This window comes from Neolamprologus brichardi, chromosome 12, assembly GCF_056152115.1.
Source record: "Neolamprologus brichardi isolate AB-2024 chromosome 12, ASM5615211v1, whole genome shotgun sequence".
Lineage (NCBI taxonomy): Eukaryota > Metazoa > Chordata > Actinopteri > Cichliformes > Cichlidae > Neolamprologus > Neolamprologus brichardi.
The window spans coordinates 7,208,900-7,221,191 of NC_142115.1; the positions used below are offsets into that span (position 1 = coordinate 7,208,900).

Below are 12,292 nucleotides of genomic sequence, written 5' to 3' on the forward strand. Positions count from 1 at the left end.
TATTTTTGGCCATATTGCCCTGCCCTAACATGGAGAATGAAATAAGAAGGGGCAGGCCTAAAACTATCTATAGCAGATGAACAGCTGATCTGAGAGATGCATGGGGCCCTTCATTTGGTCCATCTACTGTTTACTGAAGCCTCTTTAGAAATGGTCTCAGTGGAAGAATGTATGTGAAGAAGAAATTCTTAAGGAAAATGTGGAGAAAAGGCTGAGGTTTTTCCATAAGAACTGAATTATTTTTGTCAGAATTGATGGAAACGGCTTCTTTCTTTGAGCGTGTCAGTGATCCCAGTGATCCTTTTACAGCACTGTCCATGCTGTAAAAGCATAAAACACACTGTCAGTCATGGATTGGCCTCCCCAGACCTTGACATTATTAAAACAGCGTGAAAATTTGACAGAAAACAAAACAAAAGGCAGACAGCGTCCAAAGACGAGCTTTGAATGTCCTTTTTGTACATATTCCATATGTCTTATATGCTATATTTCCATGTATGTTTGCACATATTTCTGTGAATCGTATTGCTGTTTCCATTTTCCTAGCACATTATTAAGAAACGAGTGGTGACTCAAGACTTTTGCACAATATTGTATGTCAGCACTCATGCTGGTAACAAAAACTAGGGAGAAATTATGCCAGATGGCAGTGAAATAGCCTTGAGAGCCAGATTTGTAAAAAACAAAAAACAAATAAATAAAAAATGGATACCTTGTGGGAGTAGTGTGAATTTCAAGCTTCACTGTTACTTACTCAGACTCACTATGAGTTAGTGTATTAACAGTGGGTTCCTTGTAGCACACATTTCAGATTGTTCCTGCAAGTACTTTTCTTGGTCTGAATTAAGCACCCTGTGGAGCACGAGTCCTCGTAGAGCATCTAAAGTATTGATGTTTTAAATATAAATAACATTTTGACATTTCAGTTGTTGACGACTTCTATCCTTAGCCCCAGACCTGCTAGGACCGGCTTTTGGAGTCTAAGTTTCCTCCTTCTTCCCGGCTCCTTGTATATTTGACAACTTAAGAACATAGTAACTGTAAAAGTTATGTTATATAACAGAAAAGAGCCTAGAAATAGTGACTGTTTGGGGCCCAAAGTTGGTCCATAAGTGCTTGAAGGGAGCCTTTCAGACATCGCTGCACCTTTTGATAGTAGATACATGAAGGATATGAGTGGGTTTTTTTGTTTTTCTAAAGGGCGTGTGCAGTCCTGATTCATGTCTTCAAGTATTGAAAAAGCAGAAAATGAAAGCTATGTAAGAGTCAACTAGGAAGTATGCTAACATTTTGAGCCTCCTCTGGGGTCTTTTGATGGCCCTGGGTGATTGCCTGAGGTGGGTGAAATGTCACAGATGAAAAAAGGGCAGAGAAGTAGCAAAGGGAATGAAAGGCTCTTGATGATGAAGATAGATTTGTTTTTTACTAAAGACGCTTATATTTTTTCACCACATATTTTTCTAGAAACAGTGGCGTCTCTTAAGAATCAGCTTGATTTGTTTGGGTACGCTTCTTGTGGTTCTAAAACTCCGCAACCTACTGTGGCTGGCTGGGGTCACAAAGTAGTCCACAACTAACATGCGGCAACTAATTAAAAGTAATGGGATACACACATAATATGCAGCCAGGCAATTATTAGGATATAATTAAAAATGCTGCTGAGGGGAAACCAATCCTTCGACCTGGGAATAAGCTGCCTGGATAGTTTTTTTTTAACAGTACCAGACACTGGATTAGCTTTGGAGCACACATACAGGAATAGCACAATTTGGTTTTTGTTATTGTTTGCTGTATATTTATATACTGTTTCGATGATGATGCTCATGAGCACATGAGCAAAAGATTAAATGTAGTCAGTGTATGTACAAGTAATCTGTGTGAGCTGAAAACTCAGGCTTCAGACTGCTCTGAATGCTCAGTTTCAGGCAGTGTTTGTAATCTTGGCTCTATGTCCATGAGAGATACTATCACTATTATGGTCATCCCAGGCACACAACTCAGAAGCGCCACCCATCTGCTGTTCAAGCTTTCTGTTTATGAGTGACAGCCAATCAAAAGAAAGCTGGGTTAAAGTTAGAAGAAGAGGGACAGCGGAAGAACTAGGGGGCTTCACCAAGGATGAGATAAACAAGCGTTATTTTAGACTGGGAATCATACAAAGCTAGTATTAGAAGCTTTGCATCGAGGTGAATTCAAAGATAAAAGATGGACATAGTTGCTGTGAACTCACCAGTTTGGACTCTGATCTATATGGTCCAAATAAGATAGTTGCCAAAACCATTTTTTCTTATATACAAGACTGAAAATATGCTTTTAAATTGTCTGTTTATGTATATTAAGTCTATGAGAATTCACTTGATTTTTACAGACAGCCTCAAAGGGTCAGTAGAGAAATTGCAGTTTCTGTTAGTTGATGGGTTCATTTTTTTTAATCCCAGAAGTTGTCCCTTTTGTTAGAAAAAATTGAGTTGAGCAACTTCGTAATCGATCTATTTTTCTTAATTCGTCTAGAGCTAAAACAGTGGATCAGTCAGTCATTCTAAGGTAAAACAGTTTTTTTTTTCTTTTTTAATAAATTAATAATTTAAGTGAATTAAAAAAAAAAGAACTTCCAATTTCACCTTCTGATGATTTTTCTCAAAAATTTGAGATTAGATGGTCTGTTTTTTTTCTCTTAAAGACTTTTGATTAAGGTAGATTATTACAAATATAAAATAATCATTAATTGGCAGCTATTGATTTGTTAAAATAGTGATTAAGATCTCTGAAATGTGTCATTGTTTCTACACATGAGAGGAAGCAGCCTAAAGTCACCATGAAACAGGACTGAAGTGTAAAATCTATAGATTTGCAGCAATTTGATCTCACTAGCAGGGCCAGTGTTTTTTTTAGGCCACTTCAGTAATGCATAAGGCAGATATAGGAAAATGGATATCAGGATGTGGTTACCTAGGTAACATAAAGAGTCACCGCAGCCTCTTGAAGCAGTGCGTTACCACTGCAGGCCAGCAATTTGCCAAAGTCTAAATTCAGTGTGTGTGCACAACCTGTTTTATTCTGTGTATTTCTTTATTCACTTAGTGAATTCTCTTTGATCCAAGCAAGTGTTTCTTTGGACAAACCGTCCAAGCCCCAGCTCCACCCCTACATAAACCAGGCACAGGCTGAAGAGAGTGTGTGTGTGTGTGTGTGTGTTTGTGGGAGATGAGGTGAAGGTAGCCAGTGTTCATGTCTGCCACACAAAGCTCCATGCCCCTTCCTTTGTCTTCTTTCCCCCACTCGTGAGTAGCTGGCTGAAAGAGTGCAGAGAGCTCTCATTAAAACCCATGTCAGCTTCAAGCCACTCGGAGCCATGTCCTTTCCTACGCCTCCGCACATAAGAGAGAGCAAGTCACACCGACAGCCCCCTCAACACATTTACCTGCACTTCACAGTCTGATATTCCTCTCAGTGATCAATGTGTATAAGATGAGATGGGTACATCCACCACCACCACCACCTTATTTCGACATTGCGTGAACACACACCTGCAGGCTCTGGTTACCTTGGCATCTCGTTGCATCGACTTAATAGCGGGCCATGGTTTTCACATGTTAAAAAAGCGTGTTGAGAGTGTCAAGTGGCAGCTATTGAACAGTGCATGAACTGACGAGAAAGCATGTTTGGATTTGGATTGTAAATGCTGTTCTGTTCTTTTAAAATTAGAACCAGTAATGTAGTCACACGAAACCCATCCCACTGCTTCTAATATTTGGTTAGCAAAGGGAAAAACAAACTGTTGCTTGGCGTATGATGGTTAATGTGTGTTTGGAGCTTCATGTGGCAGAAAGCAAATAGCAGTTGTAGCAGTTGCTACAGGACAGGAATTTAACTGCAAAGTGACATAAGCACTCATACCTTACTTTTATATAGGAATATAACCAGATGGCAACCAGTCTGTTTGAGCCTCGCGTTGCAGTGAGACACACCGTGTTTATAAATTAAGCAGCAGTTATTTGGAAACCTTCACCAATCTGTCTGAGAGTGTTTGTAGTTAGTCTGTGGTTGTTTGCAGACAGGTTGTCTCCCACCATGCGGCCTGTGCAACTACCTTGTGATCAAAAGTGGTTGCCTAAAGGTTGAGAGTGCACATTCATTTTAAGAGCAGGGAAGGATGGAGTGATAGATAATTGCCTGAGTAATTATTCCGACTCTGAACATTTGCTGTTTCTAGCGTTTCTAATATAAGTATGCTTCACTAAACATTATTTTTCAGTATGGAGGGGTATAGGGGTTGTCTATCATTAAAGGAGATGCACACATTCTAAGGGTCTAAGGCAGGGGTGGGCAATTCCAGGCCCTGAGGGCCGGTGTCCTGCAGGTTTTAGATCTCACCTTGGGTCAACACACCCGAATCACATGATTAGTTCATTACCAGGCCTCTGGAGAACTTCAGGACATGTTGAGGAGCTAATTTAGCCATTTAAATCAGCTGTGTTGGTTCAAGGACACATCTAAAACCTGCAGGGACACCGGCCCTCGAGGCCTGGAATTGCCCACCTCTGGTCTAAGGGAACTAAAAATATGATGTATTTTGCTGCAAGAACATAATAAGGGCGTCTCTCACCCTGAGTCCACCTGGAGGCCTTCCATCGTCTTGGACTGCAGCTGGCAAAGTAGTCCTTCTTCTGTTCTGTAACCAATCTGTAAGTGAGGTTGGCTTAGGACATGAACCAGCTCTCTTCAGCTACCCGCTGTTTCTGCTTAGAGTCAGCCTGCATCTTGCAGCAGATTACCAGAGCAGAAGGAGTACCATCGTCAGCTGCAGTCCAAGGCAGTGGTGTTGAAGTCCTTCCATGGGACATGAGTCCATTGGCTAGTTGGAGCTTGTATGCATGTTCTCCCTTTGGCTGTGTGAATTCCCTCTGGGTACTCTGGTTTCCTCCCACCGTGCAAAGGCATACAGGTCAGGTTAATTGGTAATTCTAAATTAGTCATAGGTGTAACTGTGAGTCTGAATGGTTGTCTGTTACTTAGTGTTAATACTATGATAGATCTTTCCAGGATGTACCCCGCCTCTCACCTTATGTCACCTGGGATACTCCCTTCCCACCTTTGCCTGCCAAAATAAAGTCTGTGTGCGAGAAATACCGGTAATGTCTCCTTTGTATCTCCGGTGGCTCTAAAATATGAAAATGTTAATAGTAGCAACATTTTGGAACATTGTTTTACAATAGTAACAATGTTTCAATACTCACACAATGTGAATTGTGTTGGAAAGCGGGGCCTTTTGCTGCCTTTGAGAGGGTCATCTGGGATGCTAATACGCTTGTTGTAAAAATGTCAACATATTCAAGAGATGATTAGATCTAGTTCATATGTAGAGAGATAACACATTTAATTAACATAAATATTGTTTTTGCTTTTTATATAGTGTGAAATTAAACCAAAAATCAGTTCCTGGGACTTTACATAGTAAGGTCCATACCTTAAAACCTTTGAAAGAGCAGCTCAACAGTTCCCCCTCGAACAGCTCTTGATGACAGTGGTGAGGGAAGCCTGTGTGTGGAGAACACTGAATATATTTGAATAGAATTATGAGCACACGTCTCTGACCTTTCTCACATTTCTCTCTTGCCGTCTCTCCTCTCAGTGCGTTCTCTACCTCTGGTCTCTCAAGATCAACCACCCCACCACACTCTTCCTGCTGCGTGGGAACCACGAGTGCCGGCACCTCACCGAGTATTTCACCTTCAAACAGGAATGTAAGTGTGCTTCTTTTCTCAGCCGTATGAAGACCAGTCCAGGGGGCTCATGTGCTCTCTGTACCACTTTAAATTGACCTGTATCAGTCAGCTCTCAGATTTCACACATAGCCCAGATATAATGGTGCAGTCTGGTGCTAATAGTGTGAGTGCAGGATTGCTGTCCCAGGTATTTCCTTAGTCCCATTTAGAGCAGGGCGATATGACCAAAAATATTTATCATGATATACATTTGAAAATTTGCGATAACGATATAACTGACGATATAATTGACACTAGACAAAATACTTTACAACTCCACAACTTTATTAGTGCAAAAAACCCATCAATGTATTTTCACTTAAACAAGCAGCTGCTTTTTATGTGCATTAAAGTTATATAAAAATGTTGATCGAAAAATGAAAATTCTTTGCTGACAGTTTAACCAAAAGGCATTTCCAGTGGAAACTGGCTGACATATCCTCAGCATAACCATGTGGAATATCCACAAAACTTAAAAAGAGGTTATACACACACAATACGGTAATATATGTTGAACCACAGTACGTATCACTCCGCGAGGCTCCGCCTACGATAGCCGTAATGCTCCGACAATCCATCAAGCGGTGCGGCTTCGTAGCTTAGCAAAGTCGTACTAAAGCATTTGACAGATTTTCGAGCGCCGTGTACGACATCAAATAGTTTCGAGGTCAGTAAATACAACCCGAATTCATACATAAGGCACACGGGATTATAAGGGGCACTGTCGATTTTCAGAAAAATCAAAGGATTGATTTTAAGTGTGCCGTATTTTCCAAACAACACTGTAATAACGACGGCCCGCTAGCATGCTCTACCAAAAATAGTGCTTTGTTGTGTATCTGACGGACGAAAGCTAAACCAGTTCCACACCACTGAAGTTGCAGCATTTTTACAAACCAACTCTGGTTCATCCGTTTCATTCAACGATCCACTTTCGCTCTTCCCATTCTGCGTCGCCGCCATGTGCGTATGTAAACAAAAGGCACTGCGCATGAGCGTTTTACCCATATTCTATCGCGATATTTCATTATCCTATCGTTGCCCAAAATTACACCGGTATTACCGTGAACGGTATGATATAGCCCAGCCCTAGTCCCATTGATAGTTCTTTTTACTTTCAAGTACCGCAGACACAAATTAGGAATTGAAAACACAGTGCTGGGAAACATAGCTATGTTAAGTCAGACTTCATGCCAGAGAAGTGGAGTGTTTTCTCTATTCCCCTTTAGTAAAATGACTAGCGCCCCATAAGTAGGACACATTTGTCACAAACACGTTGTATTGGGAAGTCCCGTCACAACTGTTCATCTGCGAGTCTCCAGCGAGGAGATGAAGCCTTTGTCCCGTTTGTGTTGCCGACAGCAAACTGTTGAAGCATGGAGAGCAGCGAGGCATGCTGTTGATGCTATTTAGACAGTTACACTCACACTTTGATTTCAGTCAGTGACAGCTGCACGCGTGTGTGTGTGTGTGTGTGTGTGTGTGTGTGTGTGCAGAGCAGGTGTGGAGGTATTAGCATGCAAACTCAGAAAGCAGTCGGCAAAGAATGTCTTGCCAGTTGCAAATAGATTTCACTCACTACATCCCTGCTCACACCCACCCACATGCCACCTCATCTGTACACACACACACGCACACACACACACACACACACACACACACACACACACACACAGTTTGCCACCTGTTCGGTTAGGGCAAGCTTATTGATCGAAAAAGCTTGTTGATCGATAATCAGTTCAACACTAACAAATTTAATCAGACAGATTAGGGATTGTTGTAGTAATTGATTGCAGCTGCGATCACACTTCTCGTAGCCTTGTCTTGTAGTACACACAGGAAAGGTTTGTAGAAGTAGTAAAATGTGGCAATCCAAGTCAGTGTGGCCTCACACGATGTTTTGCCTTACTGTTTTAAGTGGTGCATTAATGGTATTAGAACGTTTTGTTTTTTCAGATTAAACAGTCAAGAGTGGGGATTATTTTACAACTTATTTTATGATTGATCCTCACAGTGTACAACTCAGAGTTATGACGTGGGCAGAATATTGGCTACTGCATTAAGGCTCTGTTGACCATGTTGTTATCCTTGCATCTATTCCTGCGATTCCTCCGCATCCCACAGCTATTCTCATGAATGATAGGCGTCGCCACTATACCTCCACATCAGCACTCACATAGGAGAAAAAGGGGTCGAAACCTCCCTCTGTGTAATCTGTTACACAATAAGACAAGTAACAGACATAGAGACTTGCACAAGCGGCAGAAACAGCAGCTTGCTACAATGGATTTGACGGCAACTTTGTTATGCGGTAGATATAATGCGGCTCATAGCCTCATGAGCAAGCGCAATACAATGACGACATGTTTTATTTAATGAATGCCTTATCTTTGTTCTCATCAATAAACAGTTTTAGCATAGTTTATTATCACCAAGCACACTCATCTTATCTGTTATGGTCTGCAGCCCCATGACGTAGTTTCTGGGAAGATATGGCGGAGTCTAGAGTTAACCTAGATTCATAAGACGGCATTAACTCTTTACTTTAGCTAACTGCAGAAATAGCATTTTCCCATTTCTCATCCTATGAGTAGTGTTTCATTGTTATTCCAGATAAGCATTAAAGATGTTCATTTACTAAAACATTTTCACAGAGTAAAGAACTTTAATTTCCAAGCTCAAAGCTCCACACTCCCCTTTATGACCTTAAAGTATCACTGTCTTCAAACTGGCACTCGCATTGTACTGTCCTGGCTGCTTCTCCTCTATAAGGCATTGACTTCCTCCTGACCTAATCTGACCCTTTCAGTCTTCTGCAAGTGGCGCTGTAGAAGCTGTCTGGAAACAATCACCACTGGCACAGTTGGCAGGGCAGCTCTGCTAGCCGCTCATAACACATCTACCAAACAAGCAAATTCAACAGACTTTTTTGCCATTTCTGCCAGTAATTATGATCTCAGACTGAATCCCGATCTTTATTTTTACTGCAGGTAAAATTAAATACTCTGAACGGGTGTATGACGCCTGCATGGAGGCCTTTGACTGCCTGCCCCTCGCTGCCCTACTCAACCAGCAGTTCCTGTGTGTACATGGCGGACTCTCACCAGAAATCAACTGCCTAGATGACATAAGAAAAGTAAGTGATCGACCGCTGGCTTGTGACATTATCAAGATCTGCCTGTCAAGTTAATCTCTTATATGTTCCAAGAATATGTGTTAAAGTGTCAGCTCTAATCGCAGATCATTCACTCCATCATGCCTCATTACACGTGATTCTAGCTTTGATGTACAGCCTGTTCCACTGTTGGCAGGTTGAAATCCAGAATGGGCGTTGCCTGTCTGTGCCATGGATGCCCTGGTCAAACTGAGGCAGGACAACCAATATGGCTGTTATTGAAAACAAAAGTTTTACAATAAATTGCACATTTAACAGCACTAGAGGGTGACATGAAAACACAGTAGCATCTAAATTAAGTCATCAACTTAGTTGACTATATTTAGAACAAAGGCAGGCAGCACGGTGGTTAGCACTGTTGCCACACAGCAAGAAGGTCCTGAGTTCAATTCCACCATCAGGCCAGGGTCTTTCTGTGTGGAGTTTGCATGTTCTCCCCGTGTTTGCGTGGGTTCCCTCCGGGTACTCCGGCTTCCCCCCACCGTCCAAAGACATGCAGCTTGTGGGGATAGGTTAATTAGATAATTGGATAAATTGCCACTAGATGTGAATGTGCAAGTGAATGTGTGTGCGAATGGTTGTCTGTCCCTGTGTGTGTTGGCACTGCGACAGACTGGCGACCTGTCCAGGGTGTACCCCACCTCTCGCCCTATGACAGCTGGGATAGGCTCCAGCGCCCCCCGCGACCCTGAAAAGGATAAGCGGAAGCGAATGGATGGATGGATGGATAGATGGATAGAACGAAGGCAGGCTTCACTTTTTAGCTTTGGAGCTATGTTGATCTCTTATTTACAGTCTGTTAGAGATGGACAGTTAAAAGCTATAAATACTTGTCGGGCAAATACTTTTGGACTTTGTTTCTCACATTTCTTAAAATTGTATTTCCTGGAACATGTTCCCTGTGTTTGACTAGTTAGTATCAATACTTGAAGAATGAAGAATGAAGGATAGACTTATTGTGAAATTCTGTGTTGATACAATATTACAAATAACAAAATTGGCTGATAGCTGAATCTAATACTGTTAGTTTGGCTTGGACACAGAGAAATTGTTACAAGAAATGACCTGTTTAAAATCTCTTCATGACAGTATTTTTAAATTTTTAGTCAGCTTTATATTAATGTGAATCAACAGATAAATACCAGACATCACTCAACTCCTTATTTAATGATGTGTCATGTTAGCTGATATCAGTCAACAGTGCTGATGTCGGTCAATAAAAATATTTGGCTGATGTAACTATTAAGTTTATGAAGTTTGATAAATTAGAGCCCAAGCAATTAGTCTGCCTGTACTAGATATTTGCTGATTCACTGGTATCAGCATTTATAACAGGCAATAAATGAAAATTTGACAAGTGGAGATTGGATAAACACTCTTCAGTTGTGTTTTGAGTGTTGAGGTTACATAGTTTGTCTGGCAGAGGGCACCCTGCAACTTCCCTGTTGGCAACATAAATTTTTGGAGTGCCACAAACACAACCCGGTGAACAGAACGAAGTCCAACGTAAATAAATAACACCATATCGCAAATGTTAGAGACGTGTTTTCTGATTTGTGTGTCTGATAGAAAATAGTATTAGGAGATGAGTTGGCATATTGCTGTCTTGGTCTTGGGGCTCTAGTCATAATAAAAAGGCCAGAAATTGTTTATCGGTTTTTATTGTTTAACATGGGTTGTAGCCTTTCACAAGCTTCTCAGCTTGTTACACTAGTTCTGTCCCTGCTGACAGAACTAGTGTAACAAAGAGAGTTTGGTTAAAAATGCATTTTTTCAGTTCCTTCCATGTCATGTCCATCGAGGCAGTTGAATGGAGTGCTTTCATGTGAGAGAGTCCATTTCCTTGACTTTGTGGCTTTAGCCACTTTGTCACAACCAAACAGTTCCTCTGGTAAGCATGTTTGTATTTTGTGCTCTGCAGTTAGACAGATTTAAAGAGCCTCCAGCATTCGGGCCAATGTGCGACCTGATTTGGGCAGACCCTGGTGAGGACTATGGCAGTGAAAAAACATCAGAACACTTCAACCACAACTCCGTCAGAGGCTGCTCTTACTTTTTCAGGTAAAACTGCCGCTTTTAGCATCACTGTTGCGCTCTGCACAAGCACTGCCCTTGTACACCACTTTAATAATAATAATGAGGAATCGAATTGAAAACGAGCTTTATTGCGCAGGTCACAGGTTGTGGATTCATTGTTTTATAGGTCAATCAGCTTATTGAGGCACTTTCAAAAATGGCCTTCTCAAAACAGGTTAGCAGATAAAAACAGCATGTTCAAAATGGGTCAACACATTCAGTGTGCCTTTACAAAATAGGTCAACAGATTCAAAGAGCTCCTTCACAATATTCTGTGGAAATGGGTCCAGCAATGGTCAAGAGCAGACAAACATGTTAGAGATTTACACATTTAAATGGCTTGTTTAGAATTCTGTGGGTTTAAAGATACAAAACGCTTATTCACAATAAGAAACAACAGTCAGGTGATTACGTGTAATAAGATTAGAGAGGAAAAATTGAACAATGCCTATCACAGTCCTTTATGACAGAAAATGTTAGGCTGAGAGAAGCTAAATCAGTTAGCTTAGAGCTAGTTACATCAGCTGTGTGCAACTTGAGATGTAACCAGCTTCCTCAGTAAGTCTGTATTAAGTGAAGGTAAATGCATCAGTGAATTAAGAGATTGCACCAGACCTTACCAAGAGATGGCAGCTTAGGGGAGTTGGTCAGCCACTTTGGATGGACTTATCATAGCTTTCATTTTGTGGTCTCCACGTGACAAAGTAAGTACTTTTAAGAAACTATTTAGCTCATATTTGGGAAAGACTTTTGTCACAGCGGTTTGCAGTGTTTCACACATTACACATGCATAACTCACAATGTCAGAATGTCTAAATAAAGGTTTCTTCCTGTTTAGAATGTGGTCAGTTTTCAACAGTCTTTGAGACTGACACAAAAGTTAGCCAAATACAATAGACAACCTGCATTCAGCGATATCAGCGACTCTACACCTAACCTAAATGTAAAACACTGTAGTTGTTATGCCGACTGTCCACCTGCCTTGTTTGATAAATCCAGGGAACAGTATGATGACCTTCTACTCCAACAACATTGAAAGGATTGCTTTTTTCCACTGGTGTATACTGCTGTCTGTTTGTATAAACAAGGTGACGACACACAGGCAAAGAGCAGCGATGCCTGCTTGTGATGCAGTCAGTGTGAATCTGAGCTAACTAGGGCCTCAGTCACAAAGGCCTAGAGACCAGTCAGCGACCATCTGGCATCCACTTTGGTCACGACCAGCTGTATGGTACTGCATTGAAAACCCTCCTTCCGACTGCTTTGGTTGTCAACA

The 12,292-nt window shown here is 41.3% G+C and overlaps 1 protein-coding gene across 2 annotated transcripts in view; it reads left to right on the forward strand.

The window, feature by feature from the left end:
- Positions 1–12,292, forward strand: part of ppp3cca (protein phosphatase 3, catalytic subunit, gamma isozyme, a) — a 36,098-nt gene that overhangs the window by 11,836 nt on the left and 11,970 nt on the right. For both annotated transcript variants that reach the window (XM_006797534.3, XM_006797535.3), the window contains exons 4-6: positions 5,633–5,744; positions 8,756–8,901; positions 10,862–11,001. In XM_006797534.3, coding sequence (XP_006797597.1) covers positions 5,633–5,744; positions 8,756–8,901; positions 10,862–11,001 — 398 coding nt within the window. The remainder of the gene's footprint in view (positions 1–5,632; positions 5,745–8,755; positions 8,902–10,861; positions 11,002–12,292) is intronic.